Source organism: Oryza glaberrima, chromosome 12, assembly GCF_000147395.1.
Source record: "Oryza glaberrima chromosome 12, OglaRS2, whole genome shotgun sequence".
Lineage (NCBI taxonomy): Eukaryota > Viridiplantae > Streptophyta > Magnoliopsida > Poales > Poaceae > Oryza > Oryza glaberrima.
In genome coordinates, this window is record NC_068337.1 from 23,355,871 (window position 1) to 23,373,078 (window position 17,208).

The following is a 17,208-nucleotide window of genomic DNA, read 5'->3' on the forward strand; positions in this document are numbered from 1 at the left end:
TCTTGTTCTTTTTCACTGATCTGGAGGCTCACCTTCATGTTCTTGGTTGTTACAGTTTGGTGTGAAAGTGCTGGCTCAAAGGAGGCAATGGTGTCTGAACCACTGCCAATGTGCCAATGAGGGAGATGAACCACCATAGCTAATATACATCACAAGAAAAAAAGCTCTTCATCTTGTCTTCATCTATCAAATGGGACATGCAAGTATCCTAAAAGTAGTTAGCGGCATATATCATCCTCTCCAGTATTGTTGGTGTAGTAACAGTCACTGACATATGGGTCCAGGTCCACACGTCAGTAGCTACTATTACATCATTAGTAATACAGAAAATCCCAGATTGGTAATCAGCGATATATTGCACTTTCTTGTCCTCCTCACGTTGTTGCAAGCCTGCATTTTTAGAACATTCTTAGACTGCTCCTCCCTTAACTCTTACTAATTCTGAATTTAGCTGTCTAATAATGACATTTCTGGAGGATCAGTCTGCTAAATGAGGTTCTGTCACATGCTAACCACATGCCTAATTATTGGGCAAGGTGCTAACAAATTATAGGTGCTGCATGGTAAAGATAAAAGAGAAGCAGCCTCTCCTAGTTGACCTGTTATGAGAGATTAGAGATGCTACTACTATTAGGTCAAGAAACGTCTGCATGACACTTAGCTGGAGTTTGTTTTTGGCTCAAGCAAAGCAGATTGGCATTTTCTTTTCCTCTTTTCCTCCTTTTTCTTCTCCTTTTCTTTTTTCGCCGCATACTCATCAATGGGGAAGGGGGGTGATGCATCAGAGATTGCATCATGGATCTGAGATCAGATTTAGGATATGGTTTTCTTTGCTTTTGCTTCTCAACAATTGCCATCAGTGTACCATGCCTCAGTATTAGCAACAGAGATGCTGTTGGGATCTTGACTAGGCATTTATATTCTTGCATCCAGATTTGCAGGGGTTTTTTAATCCTTGACTGCAATGGAAGAATTAGTTCACCAAACTAACTTAATGTTAAGTTCCTATCTTGACTTGGTTTCCTTAATTCATATTGTCATTCTATATCATCTCAAAAGGAGAAGGTCAAACCATGCCACATTGACCTCCAACTTGTAGAAATGTTTTTCCTTTTCTTGATCTTGTGCTTGATGTTACTTAATTAGACTAGAGATTAAACATCACTCTCTACTAGTAATATATTTGTTAATTACAACCTCTCCTATTCTTGGCCGAGCCATACTCCCAACTGCCCACTCTTATGATATAATACACAATCATCAACATCACAAAACCGCGTATTTTCGATGTCGAAAAATTCATCTTACAAATAATGCAACCACAGTTGGCAGATCAACTCCAAAAATCCTCTTTTGTTTGTAATCATGTGGTATACAATATTGCATGAGCATTTTGCCAGGTCTCAAATTGTTGGACAAACAAAGCCAGAACATAGCATAACAGCTTAGTTTGATGGACAATGATGGGTAGATGAAAAGAGACAACCACTCCACATGCTATCAGCTTGGCCACACACACTACCTAATCAAGCACTAAAAATTCTCATTCACATATAATCACATCTCTCTAGATCATGTGGTCAAGGAGTTGGCCTAATTGGCAGGTGTAGGAGTCTACTACTGTTGAGTTGCATCATCAATAGATTTGAGAAGATGAGATAGCATCTATAGTGTGACTCCGACATTCCTTTACAGTGACAAGTGTACTTTAATCCTTCCATGTCACATCTGATGATTTTTAACCTTGACCATCTTTTTATCATGGAGGATCAACAAGAGCACGGTTTTCTAAAATGCTTTGATTAAAATCATCAGCCTATCAAATTTACATCATAGACAGCCAAGGGACTAAATAGAGGGAAATATTAGTAGCCTTCAGAAACATGTAGTGATAGTTTCTCATGAAAAATGTCAGTCAGCATAGTGAAGCACTACACCCTTCCTTTTCTTTTTGTGAATACAAATTACTTTTCAGTTCTGAAAAGATCTTTCCTCTGTTTCGATTTTTTCTGGTAACCAAAAAAAAAAAAAGAAACAGTAATCCAGTTGCTAGAAAGCTTGGTAAGGAGGCATTTTCCGTAGAATTTACATGGAGATGATGGACTCATAGGGAGACTAAGAACGTTAAATTTTGTCCCAAAATATAGCCATTTCTCCATATACTTCTGCATCTCAACCAATAACAATCATATCCCATTTAATTTCAGTCTCCTTAATCTTCACAAAAAACTCAAGAAATACTTATATTTTGGGATGAAAGAGTACACAAATTCCATATGATTTGTACATAGAGATGGATTCAGAGTGAGACAAGGACAACCAAAAAAATCACAGGGGGCAACACAGCCCACAGCACTAATAATTAAGCAAGCAAGGTGGCGTGTGGACGGCGGAATAATTTTGGACGCTGCAAAAAGCCCTCCCCTTTGAACCACAATCATATCCCAACACGCCACAAAAAACACAAGTGGCCAAAGAAGATACAATTTTGTACACAAACTACTACAAAGACTCATGTCGACCGTGTAGAGCTTCTCTGGACCACCACCGGTTGCGGACTCGGCGAAAATTATCATCTCACAAACACACAGAAAATGATTGACTTTGCACTATAAAATTCCCAGCTAGGACTCTAGCTAGGAGGCTTAAATCACAAGTGATAAGCTCTGGCTGCTGTGCAGAGGAATTTTGTAATGAGTTGGTTCGCTTGTTTCTGAAGCCAGACCGGATTACCAGGATGTTAGTCTCCTCCTCCAAATGGCAAGGATCTGAAAAGCAGAAGGAAGTGAATAGCGTGGTTAAATGTTGCAAATGTGAGCACAGATTTACCTGGTACAGGAAAGCATTGAGATTGCATAACACAGTTCTGACAAACAATGGTACATTGCCTGGAAATTTTGGATAACTATTTAGAAAAACCTGTAGAAAAGAGTAATGGAGTTGTATGTAAAACCATGCTTGATAATAGGATGACTGCTGTACAGCACATCCTACATATTTTGGTCCTATGATCAGTATACACAAGGGTAGTTTAGGTGCAGGTTCATGCGAACTTTGCCAATGAATCATTGTCACTGCTACTATACTGTCCTCAAATTTTCATCGTGATTATCTGGATAGTGTCATAATTATCATCTTGCAAATAAACTTGTGGTGCATACAATTCTATCGAAGATATTCAGCAACAATAGTGAAAATCAACAAATAACTTATGGGGCGAATTATTGTCTAACAGAAGTTTAGGGGCTATTTCTAGGTATTGATCATGAAAATGTCTAACACAAGTATGTTTAATATCATTACTGCAAGGACAAGCAAGGCATTGAATTCATATTCAGCTCATTACCTAAATTACGACTCAAGACTCAAGAGCAAATGATCAGATAGAGGCTCAGTTATTCAATTCTCCTTCTACATCATTTGCCTTTTCTTGAACAAAGTAGAGAACCTACCCCCCACGTAATTACAGAACAACAAGGACATTAGCCTTTTTCCCAAGCGAGTTGGGATAAGCTTATTTCCCAACTTAATTATTGAACATATTTCAAATGCCAAGTTTGCAGACATAACATATACCTGAATTATATCATCCTAATATGCAAGTCACACCAGAGCTAAAAAGAATTTTATCCAAATATCATCGAACATCCAAGATTTTACACATGAACTGAGGTGGCATAATACTATTGCATTGCAACTAAGTCAGATTTTTTTTTTATGCATGAGTATGTGTATCATTTCATTAAGAAGGAAGAAATGACAGGGGAGTGGCTAAAGCGCCTTCCACCCCCAAACAACAACAGCAGATTGCTACACAAATACAACTCACTTGAACTGACCTTACCCAACTGAAGTAAGCGACTTTCTAAGGAACTCGCCGAGCTTAGAGGCCTCGGCCAGAAATGGCATCATTCTTACCCAAAAAACTGTGGGAACAAAATTGGCATCCAACATTGTCTTGAATCCATGTATTACTGATCATCTGCGATATCCTGTCACAAAACGTTTGATGTCTGCAAAGTCTAAAACTGCTTCAACATCACGAAAAGAAGAATCCCACTTAGTCTGTATGAAATCAACAAGAAACTCTGACTGTTTGTTGCCGTTTGTCTGCATCATAGACAAGAGATCTTTGTCATGTTACATCTTTTGGAGCAACATGTCAAAAACTGAACACCAATGCAAGTCCTTCAGGACTTGCAAAGCAACCAAAGCAAAAAGAACAAGGTACATCTGTCCCATGGAAGGAATGTTAGTCAAGGCTCGCTGGGGTCACTCAGGTGGGATAGACAAGAATCTTAATAGATGTAGGATCAATCCTTTTACTGTTTCATGTCATGTGAGATCATAATGAACACCACTCTCTCTAAGAAAATGTACCAAACACTTGTACTGAGTAACCAATTGCGAGTCATAAGAAACAAATTTTTCCCTTCAGCTTAAGATGAAAGCATCTTGGTAGAAAATTAAAGTTTCAAGTAACCGAAACATCTTGAATTTATCTAGTGATATTTGCAGCGGTAAGGTACAATACCCAGCAGTAAACAAACATATATACATAAGCAATAAAAGACTAACAACACAAAATCTAAGACATGCCATCAATAGATATTTTACCTCAAAAACAAAGAAACCACCAGGCTTAAGTACTGATGACAATCCTTCACAAAGATGAAGCAGATGCTCAAGTCCATCTTTGCCTCCATCAAGTGCCAGCTTTGGTTCATGCCACCCAACTTCAGGTTGCAGGCCAGGTAGATCTTCAGTTGGTATATATGGAGGGTTACTAATCACACCCATGAGCTTTCCCTTCAGATCTTCTAGAGGCTCAAACCATGAGCCATGCCTTATCTCAACTTTATCCTAATTATAAACATGGACAAACTCAAGATCACCAATGAGTGTCTTTGCATTTAAAAATTGAAAACTATCAATTCAATTAATTTTTAAAAGAAAACTTTGTCTGTTTCAATTGCAAAGCTCCTCACCTGCATCCCGTATCTCTGAACGTTGAGCCGACCTACGTCAATGGCGACCTCGCTGACATCCGTGGCGAACACCCTCCCCTCCGGGCCGAGCATCCTCGCCACGGCCACGGCGATGGCGCCGCTGCCCGTCCCGAGGTCGGCCCACCACCCGGCCTCGAACCCTTGCACCTTCGCGACCATGTCCACCACCGCCTCCGTCTCGGGGCGCGGGATGAGCACGCCTTCCCGGACGGCGACCACCAGGTCCCTCCAGTGCTCGTTCCCGACGACGTACTGGAACGGGCGGCGGTCCCGGACGTGGCGGAGCCAGAGGGACTCGAGGTCGCCGAGCGGCGCGCGGAGGAAAGCCGGGTCGGCGCCCGCGTCGCGGGCGGCGGCGTCGGCGAGGAGCCAGCGGAGGTGGCGGTGGAGGTGCGGCGCGGAGTCCGGCACGAGCTCCGCCGCGCGGCGCCGGAACGCGGCGAGGGAGGCCGCCGCGACCGGGTGCGCCGCCGGGCGGAGGAAGAGCGGCGTGGTGTCCGCCTCCGCCTCCACCCCCGCGCCGCCGCTCCGGGGGCTCGGCGGCGTCGACGCGGAGGACGAGGCGGTGGCGAGGCGCTTGAGAAGGCGGGGCGTCGGCTTGGGCTTGAGCCGCCCCGGGAGCAACGCGGCGACGCCAGCGGCGGCGGCGGCGGAGGCGAGCATGGCGGCGGCCAGTGAGGAGTGGCCGCCATGTGCAATATAGATGGGCCTCAATTTGGAACGAAATGGGCCGGCCCAATGCAGTACAGATAGGCCTCCATTTGAAGCAAAATGGGCCGGGGCCAACTGCAAAGTGAGTACTTCAGCAAAGAGCATAAATTTTAATACCTATATAGAAGATATAGATTTGCGTATGAAGAATAGGGAGGCTACTAGGAATCGGACGCCGGATTTTTGGGTGAAAAATCGGACTCCCATGTTAGCATGACGTCATCAAGCATGCACGCATGCAAAACTATTTTAAACTATTTCATCTCTTAAATTATTTATCCAAATCATGATCCAATTGCACTATTAAATTCGTTGCAATTAAATCTTAAAAACAAGACCACGCATGGATATATTCCGATAGAAAAAAGTTAGCTTATTATTAAATTATTTTTAAATGTTGCACGCTGTTCCACCGAGTATATCGAAATTGTTTCACTAGGTAGATAAAAAATGTTTCAATCGTTTAAATTAGGCGTTGTTTCACCTTATATAAAAGTAATGTTTCAGTAAATAGCGAAAAAATGTTTCAAGTCATTGTAACATTTGATCCATACAAAGTTTGATCCATACAAAGTGAAACATTAAAAGTACACTAGGAGAAACATTTTGGTGGAACAAAAAATGAAACGAATTCCCTTAAAAAAGGGTTTCCATAATATGTGGGTGATTCATTGCAAAAGATTGTTTCAATTCACTGTAACATTAGATTTATACATAGTGAAACACTGTGAATACACTAGGTGAAATATTTTTAGTGGAAGAAAAAATGAAATGGATTAGGGTTTATAAAATATGTGGGTGATTTGTTTCAACGGAATATGTGGTAGGGACACGTGGCAGCACGAGGGAGCGCGTGGGAGAGACGTGGACGATACAGTATGCGGCGTGGTGGCCCCTGGAAGCAGCAACCCGGCGGCTGGCATTCTCCGTCCGATTTTTACCTCGGGCCCGACGTCCGACAGAAAGCATTCCCGAACAATTATTGTGTAATTACTCAAAAAGAGTAATAACTAGACTAGTACTCCCTCCATTTTTTAATAGATGACGCCGTTGACTTTTTCTCACATGTTTGACCATTCGTCTTATTTAAAAAATTTACATAATTATAATTTATTTTGTTATGAGTTGTTTTATCACTCATATTACTTTAAGTGTGATTTATATCTTATATATTTGTATAAAATTTTTGAATAAGACGAATGGTCAAACATATGAGAAAAAGTCAACGGCGTCATCTATTAAAAAACAGAGGTAGTATAAATTAAAATGATCGAAGCTTAATAATTTATCTAGCTATAGGTAGTAATAAGCTTGGATTTAGCGTAGAAGGTTTCGGCCAGGTTCTTGATGACTAAAACTGCGAACAAAAGTTCAGGACCAGCTTCTCCAATAGCTCCAACGGCGCCGGCGTAGACGGCGAGCCCACCGACGGCGAAGCCACCGACGGCGGCGGCCGCCGGGATGACACGGTCGATCCGACGGCTAGTATCGTCCCACACGAAGTATCCCGTTCCGATCACCCGCGTCCTGAACTCCCTCGCCGACGAGCGCGACGCCTCGGCCCAGGCCATGGAGAGGAGCGTGCACGACGCGACGACGAACACGCTATGGATCAGCAGCTCGTGGATCAGGCCGGGATCCACCAGCAGCTTCGACGGCGGCGTGACGTAGTAGGCGAGGCCGCCCACCGGGTAGGCAGCGCTGCCGCCGGCGTCCTTCCACCTGCCGAGCAGGTTGACGACGAAGCCGCCTGTGGAGATTATGGATACCCCATATCTACATGACAGTTATAATTTAGTCGGATATACGGTACCCAATATAGATATAATATCTTTATGAGAACTCGGGTTAGATTCTAAACTTGTATGTCAAGGAAATACCCGGGATCCTAGTCGGCTACAATTGTATTTTATCTGTAATCCCACATTCCGTTAGGATATGGACTGTATTTTGTAAAGCGGACCTCTTCCCCTATATAAGGAGGGTTCCGTGTGCCTCTCGGGGCGTGATATTTTTTCCAGTTATACAATCAATAACACACTCGGCGGAATCATCCCCGGACAGGAGTAGGGTATTACTTCTTGAATAAGAAGGCTTGAACCTGTATAAAATTCCTTGTCTCCAAACCCATCCACTTTCCTAGCTTGATAGCCACCCCCTTTTATTATTGCCGAAATCTTGTTTCGACAGTTGGCGCGCCAGGTAGGGGTAGCGTCAAGTTCTTCGCCGATTAGTGCGATGGGTTCCCTCTCCGGCATCGACGACCTCGTCTTCCTCCCCGGGCAGGTGTTTCGGTTCGGCAGCCTCGACTTCATCACCAACGACTTCGGCAAGATTTCTCTCCTCGACTCGGATCCAAACCAGTCGGGAGAGAACTAGGTTTCAGCCCCGTTCGGTATTCTGAACTCGGCCAAGATTTGCTCCAAGCTTATCTTGATCGAGTCGGCTTTAAACCACTCGGACGAGATCCAATCTACTTCAACTTCACCAGATCAAGATGATGGGGCCTACCCGCCAATCCTGATGAAACTCCCCGACGATTTGGCTGCCGTCTTCACTACAAGGGCGTCTTCTCCCCGTAGGCCTAGGCGGAAGTCGGCCTCAACACTGATCCCGCCTAGCTTCAGGGAAGTCGGCGTCATACTCCAGCCACTCGGCACGATTTCGATGGACCAACTCGAAGGCTACCTCAGCTCCCCCGGTGTCAATTCACGACCAACAGAGATCGTGGAATACGACGAATTCGGCTACCGCTACGACAACCGCGACCTCGACGACTTCGACGAAAACTTTGAAGACAATTACACCCCTCTCTACTTCGGCGTCTTCATGGCCGATAATGAGACGGAAGAACAACGCCAAACCCGAGAAGCAGAAGCACAACGTGTACAGCAGGAAGCTGAGCGACGCCGACTGGAGGATGAGCGCCAAGCGCAAGAACAAGAACGGCTGTAGCGAGAGCAACAAGAACGCGAACGGGCTGCGAAGGAAGCCGAAGACCGACGACGACGAGCCTTGGACGTAGGGCGACGAGCGCGAGATCTTATCGGACAACAAGACATTGAGGGGACAGTGGTCTTCCGCACCCCCCAACAAAACGCTGTCGCTGCGATCACCCTTCTCGACACCCTCCTCAAGGAAGACGCATTCAATCAAGCCGATCACGTCGTCAACATTTTGAACCAGACCAAGACCATGATCGCCGCTTCAGTTCCGGTTAACTCCGGCAGCGTTCGCACGCCGACTGGAAGCCGGGTTCCCCATCTCCGATATCATGATTATCATCAGCCAAGTCTCAGCATCATCGGCACAGGATCCAGTCGCAGGAGCAGGGGCCACGACGAACGATCTGTTCACTCGCCTCCCGAACGTCACAGGGAGCGCCGGGTCGAACGGCCTCGCTCTCCACCTCGCCAGCGTCACATCGATCTTTGCGACACGACCAACCAGCGCCGGGCAGCATGAGGTCACCGCCATTCACCAGATCGCTATGACGACGACGTGGATGGAGTAGCTGCCTTCACTAATGACCTGCGTCGAGTGGATTGGCCAGCCGGCTTCAAGCCAACTGGAATCGAGAAGTATGATGGCACCACTAATCTGGAGTCTTGGCTCACCGTCTACGGACTCGCAATCCGTGCAGCAGGAGGAGACAGCAAGGCCATGGCAAACTATCTACCTGTGGCCCTAGCGGATTCCGCCCGATCCAGGCTCCACAGACTACCCCGTGGCACGATCGGATCATGGGCGGAACTTCGTGATCACTTCATCGCCAACTTCCAGGTCACCTTTGAACGCCCCGGCACACAGTTTGATCTCTACAACGTCGTTCAGAAGCCTAGAAAATCCCTTCGAGATTACATCCGACGCTTCTCCGAGCAACGCAACAAGATCTCCGACATCACCGATGACGTCATCATCGCCGCCTTTACTAAAGGCATTCGCCACGACGATCTAGTTGGCAAGTTCGGACGTAAACCTCCCAGGACGGTTAAGCAGATGTTTGAAAAAGCCAACGAGTATGCCAAAGCCGAAGACGCTATTACTGCGTCCAAACAGTCGGGCACCACTTGGAAGCCGAAGAAAGACACGCCGGCCGCAGGAGAGAGGGGAAGTAACAATCACAAGGATCGCAAGCGTAAGCCCGAAGAACTTGTGGCGACAACTACTCCATCTTCCCGACAACGTTCCCGCGTCAACACCTTCGACAAGATAATGAACTCCCAATGTCCGCATCATCCCAACTCCAACCATGTGGCCAAAGATTGCTTCGTCTACAAGCAATTTGCGGAACAATATGCCAAGAACGCACGTACGCCTTCAGACGGAGATCAAGGCACATCAAAGAAGAAAGACGATGAAGACGATGCCCCGACTGGTTTTCAAGACCATCGCAAAGAACTCAATCACATCTTCGGCGGACCTCTGGCTTATGAATCTAAGAGAAAGCAGAAGCTAACAGAACGGGAGATCAATGCGGTTCAACCTAACACGCCCCAATACCTTCGGTGTTCAGAGATAGCAATCAAGTTCGACCGCTCGGATCATCCCGACTGAGTGCTCCACCCGGGGCGGTACCCCCTGGTACTAGACCCAGTGGTTCGCAATGTCAAGCTCCGAAGAACTCTCATCAATGGTGGCAGCGCACTCAACATCCTTTTCGCTAAGACCCTGGACAATATGCAGATTCCTCGCACGGAATTAAAGCCGAGTAATGCACCCTTCCACGGTGTTATCCCAGGATTATCAGCTACACCACTCGGCCAGATCACTGTTCCGGTTACCTTCGGCACTCGGGAGAATTTTCGCACAGAAAACATTTGTTTCGAAGTCGCTGATTTCGAGACAGCGTACCATGCTATACTCGGACGACCGACTCTAGCCAAATTCATGGCCGTCCCACACTACACCTACATGATGATGAAGATGTCTGGTCCTCGAGGAGTCATATCACTACGGAGCGACATCAAGAAAGTTGTGAGATGGCCCAAACCCGCGAGATCACCCTCGCTCGCGAAGAGATCCGACTGGCTGCGACCACGATAAGCGAGGGAGAAGTACCTGCAACCAAGCTGCCGAAGATCGAAGAAAGCGATGCTAAGACAAAAAAGATTCCCTTAGATCCCTCTGATCCTAATAAGACTGCTGTAATAGGCGCTGAGTTAGATTGTAAATAGGAAAGCGCGCTCATCACATTTCTTCAAAATAATAAAGATATCTTTGCATGGAAACCATCTGATATGCCTGGTATTCCTAGAGAGGTGATTGAGCACTCTTTACATGTTAAAGAAAACGCCAAACCCATCAAGCAACGACTCCGCCGTTTTGCACAGGATAGGAAGGATGCGATCAAGGAGGAATTAACCAAGCTGTTAGCAGCAGGCTTTATTAAGGAAGTCCTTCATCCCGACTGGCTGGCTAACCCAGTCTTGGTTCCGAAAAAGACGGGGCAATGGCGCATGTGTGTCGATTACACCGACCTCAACAAGTCTTGCCCTAAAGACCCTTTTGGGTTACCTCGCATTGACCAGGTGGTTGACTCAACGGCCGGCTGCGAGTTACTCAGTTTCTTGGACTGCTACTCGGGATATCATCAGATCCGACTAAAAGAATCCGACTGCTTGAAGACCTCGTTTATTACGCCCTTTGGGGCCTACTGCTACATCACCATGCCCTTTGGATTGAAGAACGCACGAGCAACTTATCAACGCATGATTCAAAGATGTTTCTCAACTCAGATCGACCGTAATGTTGAAGCTTATGTTGATGATGTAGTCGTCAAGACCAAGCAGAAGGATGACCTGATCGCGGATTTAGAAGAAACTTTTGCAAGTATTCGTGCTTTCAGGATGAAACTAAACCCTGAAAAGTGCATCTTCGGAGTACCGTCAGGGAAGTTGCTCGGATTTATGGTATCTCAAAGAGGCATACAGGCCAACCCGGAGAAAATCAACGCCATCCTCAACATGAAACCGCCAAGCTCCCAAAAAGACGTTCAAAAGCTGACTGGTTGCATGGCGGCGCTCAGCCGGTTCGTCTCACGACTCGGCGAGCGGGGGATGCCCTTTTTCAAGCTGCTGAAGAAGACTGACAATTTCCAGTGGGGACCCGAAGCACAAAAAGCCTTTAAAGACTTCAAGAAACTTCGTACTACTCCACCAGTTTTGGCCTCACCACATCCACAAGAGCCGCTACTATTATATGTGTCGGCGACCTCCCAGGTTGTGAGCACGGTCCTGGTTGTCGAGCGTGAAGAGGAAGGCCATATTCAAAAAGTCCAATGACCAATTTATTTGTTAGCGAGGTTTTGGCCGACTCCAAGACAAGATATCCTCAGGTTCAAAAGTTATTATATGGTGTCTTAATTACCGTCAGGAAATTATCTCACTACTTTCAAAGTCACTCAGTCACGGTGGTCACATCGTTTCCACTCGGGGATATACTTCATAACCGCGAAGCAAACGGACGGATTGCGAAGTGGGCCTTAGAATTGATGTCTTTGGACATATCGTTCAAGCCACGAACTTCGATCAAGTCACAAGCTTTAGCTGATTTCCTCGCCGAGTGGACTGAGTGCCAAGAAGACATGCCAGAGGAAAAGATGGAATATTGGACTATGCATTTTGATGGATCGAAGAGGCTTACAGGCACTGGAGCTGGGGTTGTTTTAATCTCCCCGACTGGAAGATGGAATATTGGACTATGCATTTTGATGGATTGTTTTAATCGAAGAGGCTTATTGGACTATGTATTGTGGATACATTTTTCTGCGTCCCATAACGTGGCGGAATACGAGGCGCTACTCCATGGATTAAGGATTGCCATCTCTCTAGGCATTCGCCGATTAATCGTCCGTGGAGACTCTCAGTTGGTTGTTAATCAAGTCATGAAAGAGTGGTCCTGTCTAGATGATAATATGACCGCTTATCGACAAGAGATACGCAGGTTGGAAGATAAATTCGATGGACTCGAGCTCACCCATGTCCTCCGACATAACAATGAGGCAGTCGACAGACTGGCCAATTTTGGTTCAAAACGAGAAGCAGCCCCTTCTGATGTGTTCGTTGAGCATCTTTATGAACCAACCGTGCCCAGAAAAGAAGCAATTGAAGCCATGGATACTCAAGGCGTAAGCATGATTGAAGCCGACTGGGGGGAACCTCTCATAAGATTTTTGACCAAACAAGAACTCCCTCAAGACAAAAACGAAGCCGAGCAGATTTCCAGGCGCAGCAGACTCTATGTCATTCACGAGGCCGAGTTGTACAAGAAAAGTCCATCAGGAATCCTGCAACGCTGCGTATCTTTGGAAGAGGGAAGACAGTTGCTAAAAGATATTCATTCAGGCATCTATGGTAATCACGCTGCTGCACGAACTATTGTTGGCAAGGCTTATCGGCAAGGTTTCTTCTGGCCCACAGCTGTTTCCGACGCTGACAAAATGGTACGAACATGCGAGGGTTGTCAATTCTTTGCCCGACAAACTCACTTACCAGCTCAGGAGTTGCAAACCATCCTGCTGTCGTGGCCGTTCGCGGTTTGGGGGCTTGATATGGTCGGTCCATTCAAAAAGGCAGTCGGCGGTTAAACCCATCTCTTTGTAGCTGTGGATAAGTTTTCCAAGTGGATTGAAGCCAAACCGGTCGTCACAATCACTGCAGACAAAGCTAGAGATTTCTTCATCAATATCGTACATCGGTTTGGGGTACCGAATCGCATCATTACTGATAACGGCACTCAATTCACCGGCGAGGTATTTAAAGACTTTTGTGAAGACTTTGGCATTAAAATTTGTTACGCCTCCGTAGCACACCCCATGAGTAACGGACAAGTCGAGCGCGCTAATGGCATGATACTTCAAGGGATCAAAGCACGAGTTTTCGACCGACTGCGTCCCTATGCGGCAAGTGGGCAGAACAGCTGTCGTCCGTACTTTGGTCTTTGCGCACCACTCCTAGTCGGGCTACTGGCCAGACGCCGTTCTTATTGGTTTACGGCGCAGAAGCAATGCTGCCGAGTGAGGTAGAATTTGAATCGCTACGATTTCGGAACTTCAACGAGGAGCGCTATGAAGATGACATCAACCGACTAGAAGAAGCCCGTGAAGCAGCTTTAATTCAGTCGACTCGGTATTTGCAAGGGTTGCGCCGTTATCACAATCGCAACATTCGATCACGAGCTTTCTTAGTCGGAGAACTGGTTTTGAGGAAAATTCAAACTACACAGGATCGGCACAAGTTATCTCCTTTATGGGAAGGGCCATTTATAATCTCTGAAATCACCCGGCCAGGTTCCTATCGACTAAAGCGTGAAGATGGTACACCTATCGACAATTCTTGGAATATTGAACACCTTCGTCGATTTTATGCTTAGGCATTTCGTTTGTATCTTTCCTCTTTGACTGCTAACTTCAAGTTTTTCCTTGAAGTTTTTAGTCGGGGGGCTACTATGATAATAATGGAGTGTGATTTTTATCAATTTAATTTGCTTACTTGATTTATCATTGCCCTGCTTGGTCTTTCGACTTAGTCAATGAGGACTGAAAGTTTTTAATAGCTTTTGTGGGTTTTAGGCTCAATAAGGCTTGACAAAGGCTTTTAAGAAATCAGAAGCTAAGTATGGAACACCAAGCATAGCATAAATTCATCAGTATTGTACAAATTGTGCCTCCATCATCATTAATCATCAAAATCATCATTACATCAATCAGTATCAGTTTTTTCATCATCGGAATTATCAGACCCAGTCGGCCGAAGGTCGACATCTTGGAATCTCTCAACCACGTCAGCAGCAATCTTGTCAGCGGCTTTTTGCGCATCATTGATGAGGTCGAGGGCTGTTTCTTCACTTGTCCCGTCTGCAAACCCATCAATGGCATTGACATCGATTTTGGGGTATAAAGATTTGGTCATAGCTAATGCCATGCTTGCTCCCATACTCCCAGCTTCCCTGATATTCTTGAAGTAAGTATCCGGAGCGACTCTCAGCTTGTCGAAGATCTCGGAAGCGTCAAGTGTACTCGGACCGGCGTTATTGAAGAACATGGCTTGGATGAGTGGAGTAGCGGCATTAGCGACTTTATCCCTGGCCCCTTCAAGCCTGTTGATCTTGTCAACTAAGACATCAAACTGTGCCTAGGACTTGATCTTGCGGTCTATATTAACAAATTCACATTAATGAATTGGCATATAGAAGATAATGGCTTTTGAGGTATTGATTATTGGTACCTTCAACCTCCTTTAAAGCCGAGTCCCTCTGTCTTGCCAGTTCTGTCTTCTCATTTTCCAGAGTTTGAATCCGCTTCTCCAGTTGAGATATCTTGGCAGCTTGCACTACATTGACTTTGATTAATCAAGATTACAAAGATAACAGCATAAGTCAGTTGGGTAGAGTTTGTGCGTACCTTTTGATGAGCCGCTCAGTTCAAAATTGGATTCCTGGAGCTCAGCAATCCGATCCCTCAGATCATGTTCATTCTTCCTGGCAAGTTCTTTTGTCTCGTGCAGTTGAGTCCTGGTGGCTTCGAGGGTTCCGAGATGAGGAACTAACCTTTCTAAGGTTGTCGTTTTAGCTTCGTTCCTAAGATGAATCCTCTGCAAGATAGTTTGATTAGCGCTTGAACTAAATAGCAAACGAGATGGTTGAGATCAGGCGCCAACGAGCTTACATTTACAATGCGGGTGGCCTGACCAAGCGCCTTTTTCAGTAGGCATAACTCTTCGTCCTCTTTTTGCTTATTTATTATGATTCCTTGAGGCTGCATGTCGTCATCCCACCACTTGACCAGAATAGGAGGGCGCGAATCCTCAGCTGCTCGTATCCGGAAGATCTCTTCTTCATCACCAATCATTGGCCCTAATGTATCCATGAATAAAGATGAAGCAATCAAATAAAGTCTGTTGGATCGAAATGATTTCAAATAGCGTGTTTACCTGTGATGATTCCCGGTCGGGGACGAGTGGACTCTTGTGTCTTCACATGAGATCTGGTTTCTGAGTCATTGCCAGCATCCTTTCCGGGAGGACTGTTTGTTTGAGCTTCAACCTCGGGAATCTTTTGGCTTGGCCCTGTATCCGACTGGTTTCTAGTCGGGGGCTCCTGGTTAACTCCGACTCCAGCTTCGGCCGACTGGCTTGCAGTCGTGGGTTCGTCGCTGGGTTCTACATTGTCGCTAGCCTACGGATTATCACTCGGGTGATCTTTTGCAGTCGGTCCGGTTTCTTTTGAGGAATCCGCTTCCATGTTAGTCGGGTCAGAGTCTTTCTCAGAAGGATCTATGTCAGATGGTTTCCTACAAGTTTTGCCATCGGTGTTATTTTCATGATGGGAGAATATTAATACAAGGAAGGTTGTTATATGATTTGTACCTGGAAGACTTTCTGATTTTTGGTACAGGACGACTGGAGGTTTTCTTCTTCGGATTAGTTGGCTCCGGAGGTTTTCCGGTCGCCCCTTTATCTCTGAGCTTTCCGGTATCATCGCCTTCGTCGTCACTTAGAACCAGCTTTCTCTTGCGAGAATCTGACTGGCCGACTGGATCAGAAGCCTGAACCTGTATAAAATTCCTTGTCTCCAAACCCATCCACTTTCCTAGCTTGATAGCCACCCCTTTTTATTCTTGCCGAAATCTTGTTTCGACATCGCCGCCGCTACCGCCGCCGCCGCCGCCGCTGTGGAGGTGGAGCTGGTGCGAGACGTACGACGCAGAACGCCGAGACGGCGGCAGCGTGCAGCATGATGGGCATCGCGGAGGTGTAGAGCAGCTTGATTGGGACGAACTCGTCGGTGCCGCGGCGCGGTCTGGAGCGGTACAGCCGCCGGAGGTGGGTCTCGTCGAGGCGCACGGCGAGGACGAACATAACGCAGGTGGTCATGTAGTTGGAGAGGTTGGGGAGGTCCAGGAGGAGCAGCGTGAAGAGGAGCGCCCCGGCCTTGTGCCGCCACGACGGCGGCGCGGCGGCCACGCGGTGGGTGACGGCGAACACGGGCCCCTCGAACTCCGGGCCGGCGCCGGCGAGGCGGAGCTTCACGGGGCTGAACAGGTGCGACACCGCACGCTCGCAGGCGTTGGTGGCGATGAGCAAGGAGGCGGCGGAGACGCCCTCCACGCCGTAGCCCGTCTCGTGGAGGAGGTCGGCCAGCACGACGACCACGCCACCTGCGAAGAGCTGGAGCACGACGAGCGCCGCATTGCCCGCTCCGCCGCTCCCGCACATCCCAAGCGCCGCCGCGATCCCGATCACCAACCGCGACGCGTTCCTACGAGAGACCGTGACGTGTGTCAAGCCGGAGAGAACGTAACGTGACGTAAGCGAGGCATCGAGCTAGTAACTCACAGGAGGCCACGGTGGTTGAGGAGTCGGAGTCGAAGAGGAGGGCGGCGAGGAGGCGCACCACCACCCACGACGTGACGACGGGGGCGACGCCGAGCTCCATCATGGTGCCGCGGGGCGCGGCGAGGAGGGGCCGCGCCCAGAACAGCGGGTCG

General features: G+C 47.0%; 2 protein-coding genes across 4 annotated transcripts; both read right to left on the reverse strand.

Annotated features, from left to right (window-relative positions):
• Positions 1 to 2,089: 2,089 nt before the first annotated feature.
• Positions 2,090 to 5,825, reverse strand: LOC127756531 (uncharacterized). Of its 3 annotated transcripts, none has more exons than XM_052281877.1 (4): positions 4,989 to 5,825; positions 4,618 to 4,863; positions 3,845 to 4,110; positions 2,090 to 2,768 (listed from the first exon to the last, which is right to left on the reverse strand). In XM_052281877.1, the coding sequence occupies exons 1-3, from the start codon at positions 5,823 to 5,825 to the stop codon at positions 3,979 to 3,981; spliced, it is 1,215 nt and encodes a 404-aa protein (XP_052137837.1). In that variant the 3' UTR covers positions 2,090 to 2,768; positions 3,845 to 3,978. The 3 variants fall into 3 exon arrangements, with proteins under 3 accessions (XP_052137837.1, XP_052137836.1, XP_052137834.1); XM_052281876.1 differs by having other exon boundaries at positions 2,092 to 2,768; positions 3,840 to 4,110; XM_052281874.1 differs by having other exon boundaries at positions 2,118 to 2,768; positions 3,919 to 4,110.
• A 1,500-nt stretch (positions 5,826 to 7,325) lies between these two features.
• LOC127756971 (protein transport protein SEC61 subunit alpha-like) lies at positions 7,326 to 16,936 on the reverse strand. The gene is made up of 2 exons (XM_052282361.1): positions 16,374 to 16,936; positions 7,326 to 7,470 (listed from the first exon to the last, which is right to left on the reverse strand). The coding sequence occupies exons 1-2, from the start codon at positions 16,934 to 16,936 to the stop codon at positions 7,326 to 7,328; spliced, it is 708 nt and encodes a 235-aa protein (XP_052138321.1).
• Positions 16,937 to 17,208: the final 272 nt, after the last annotated feature.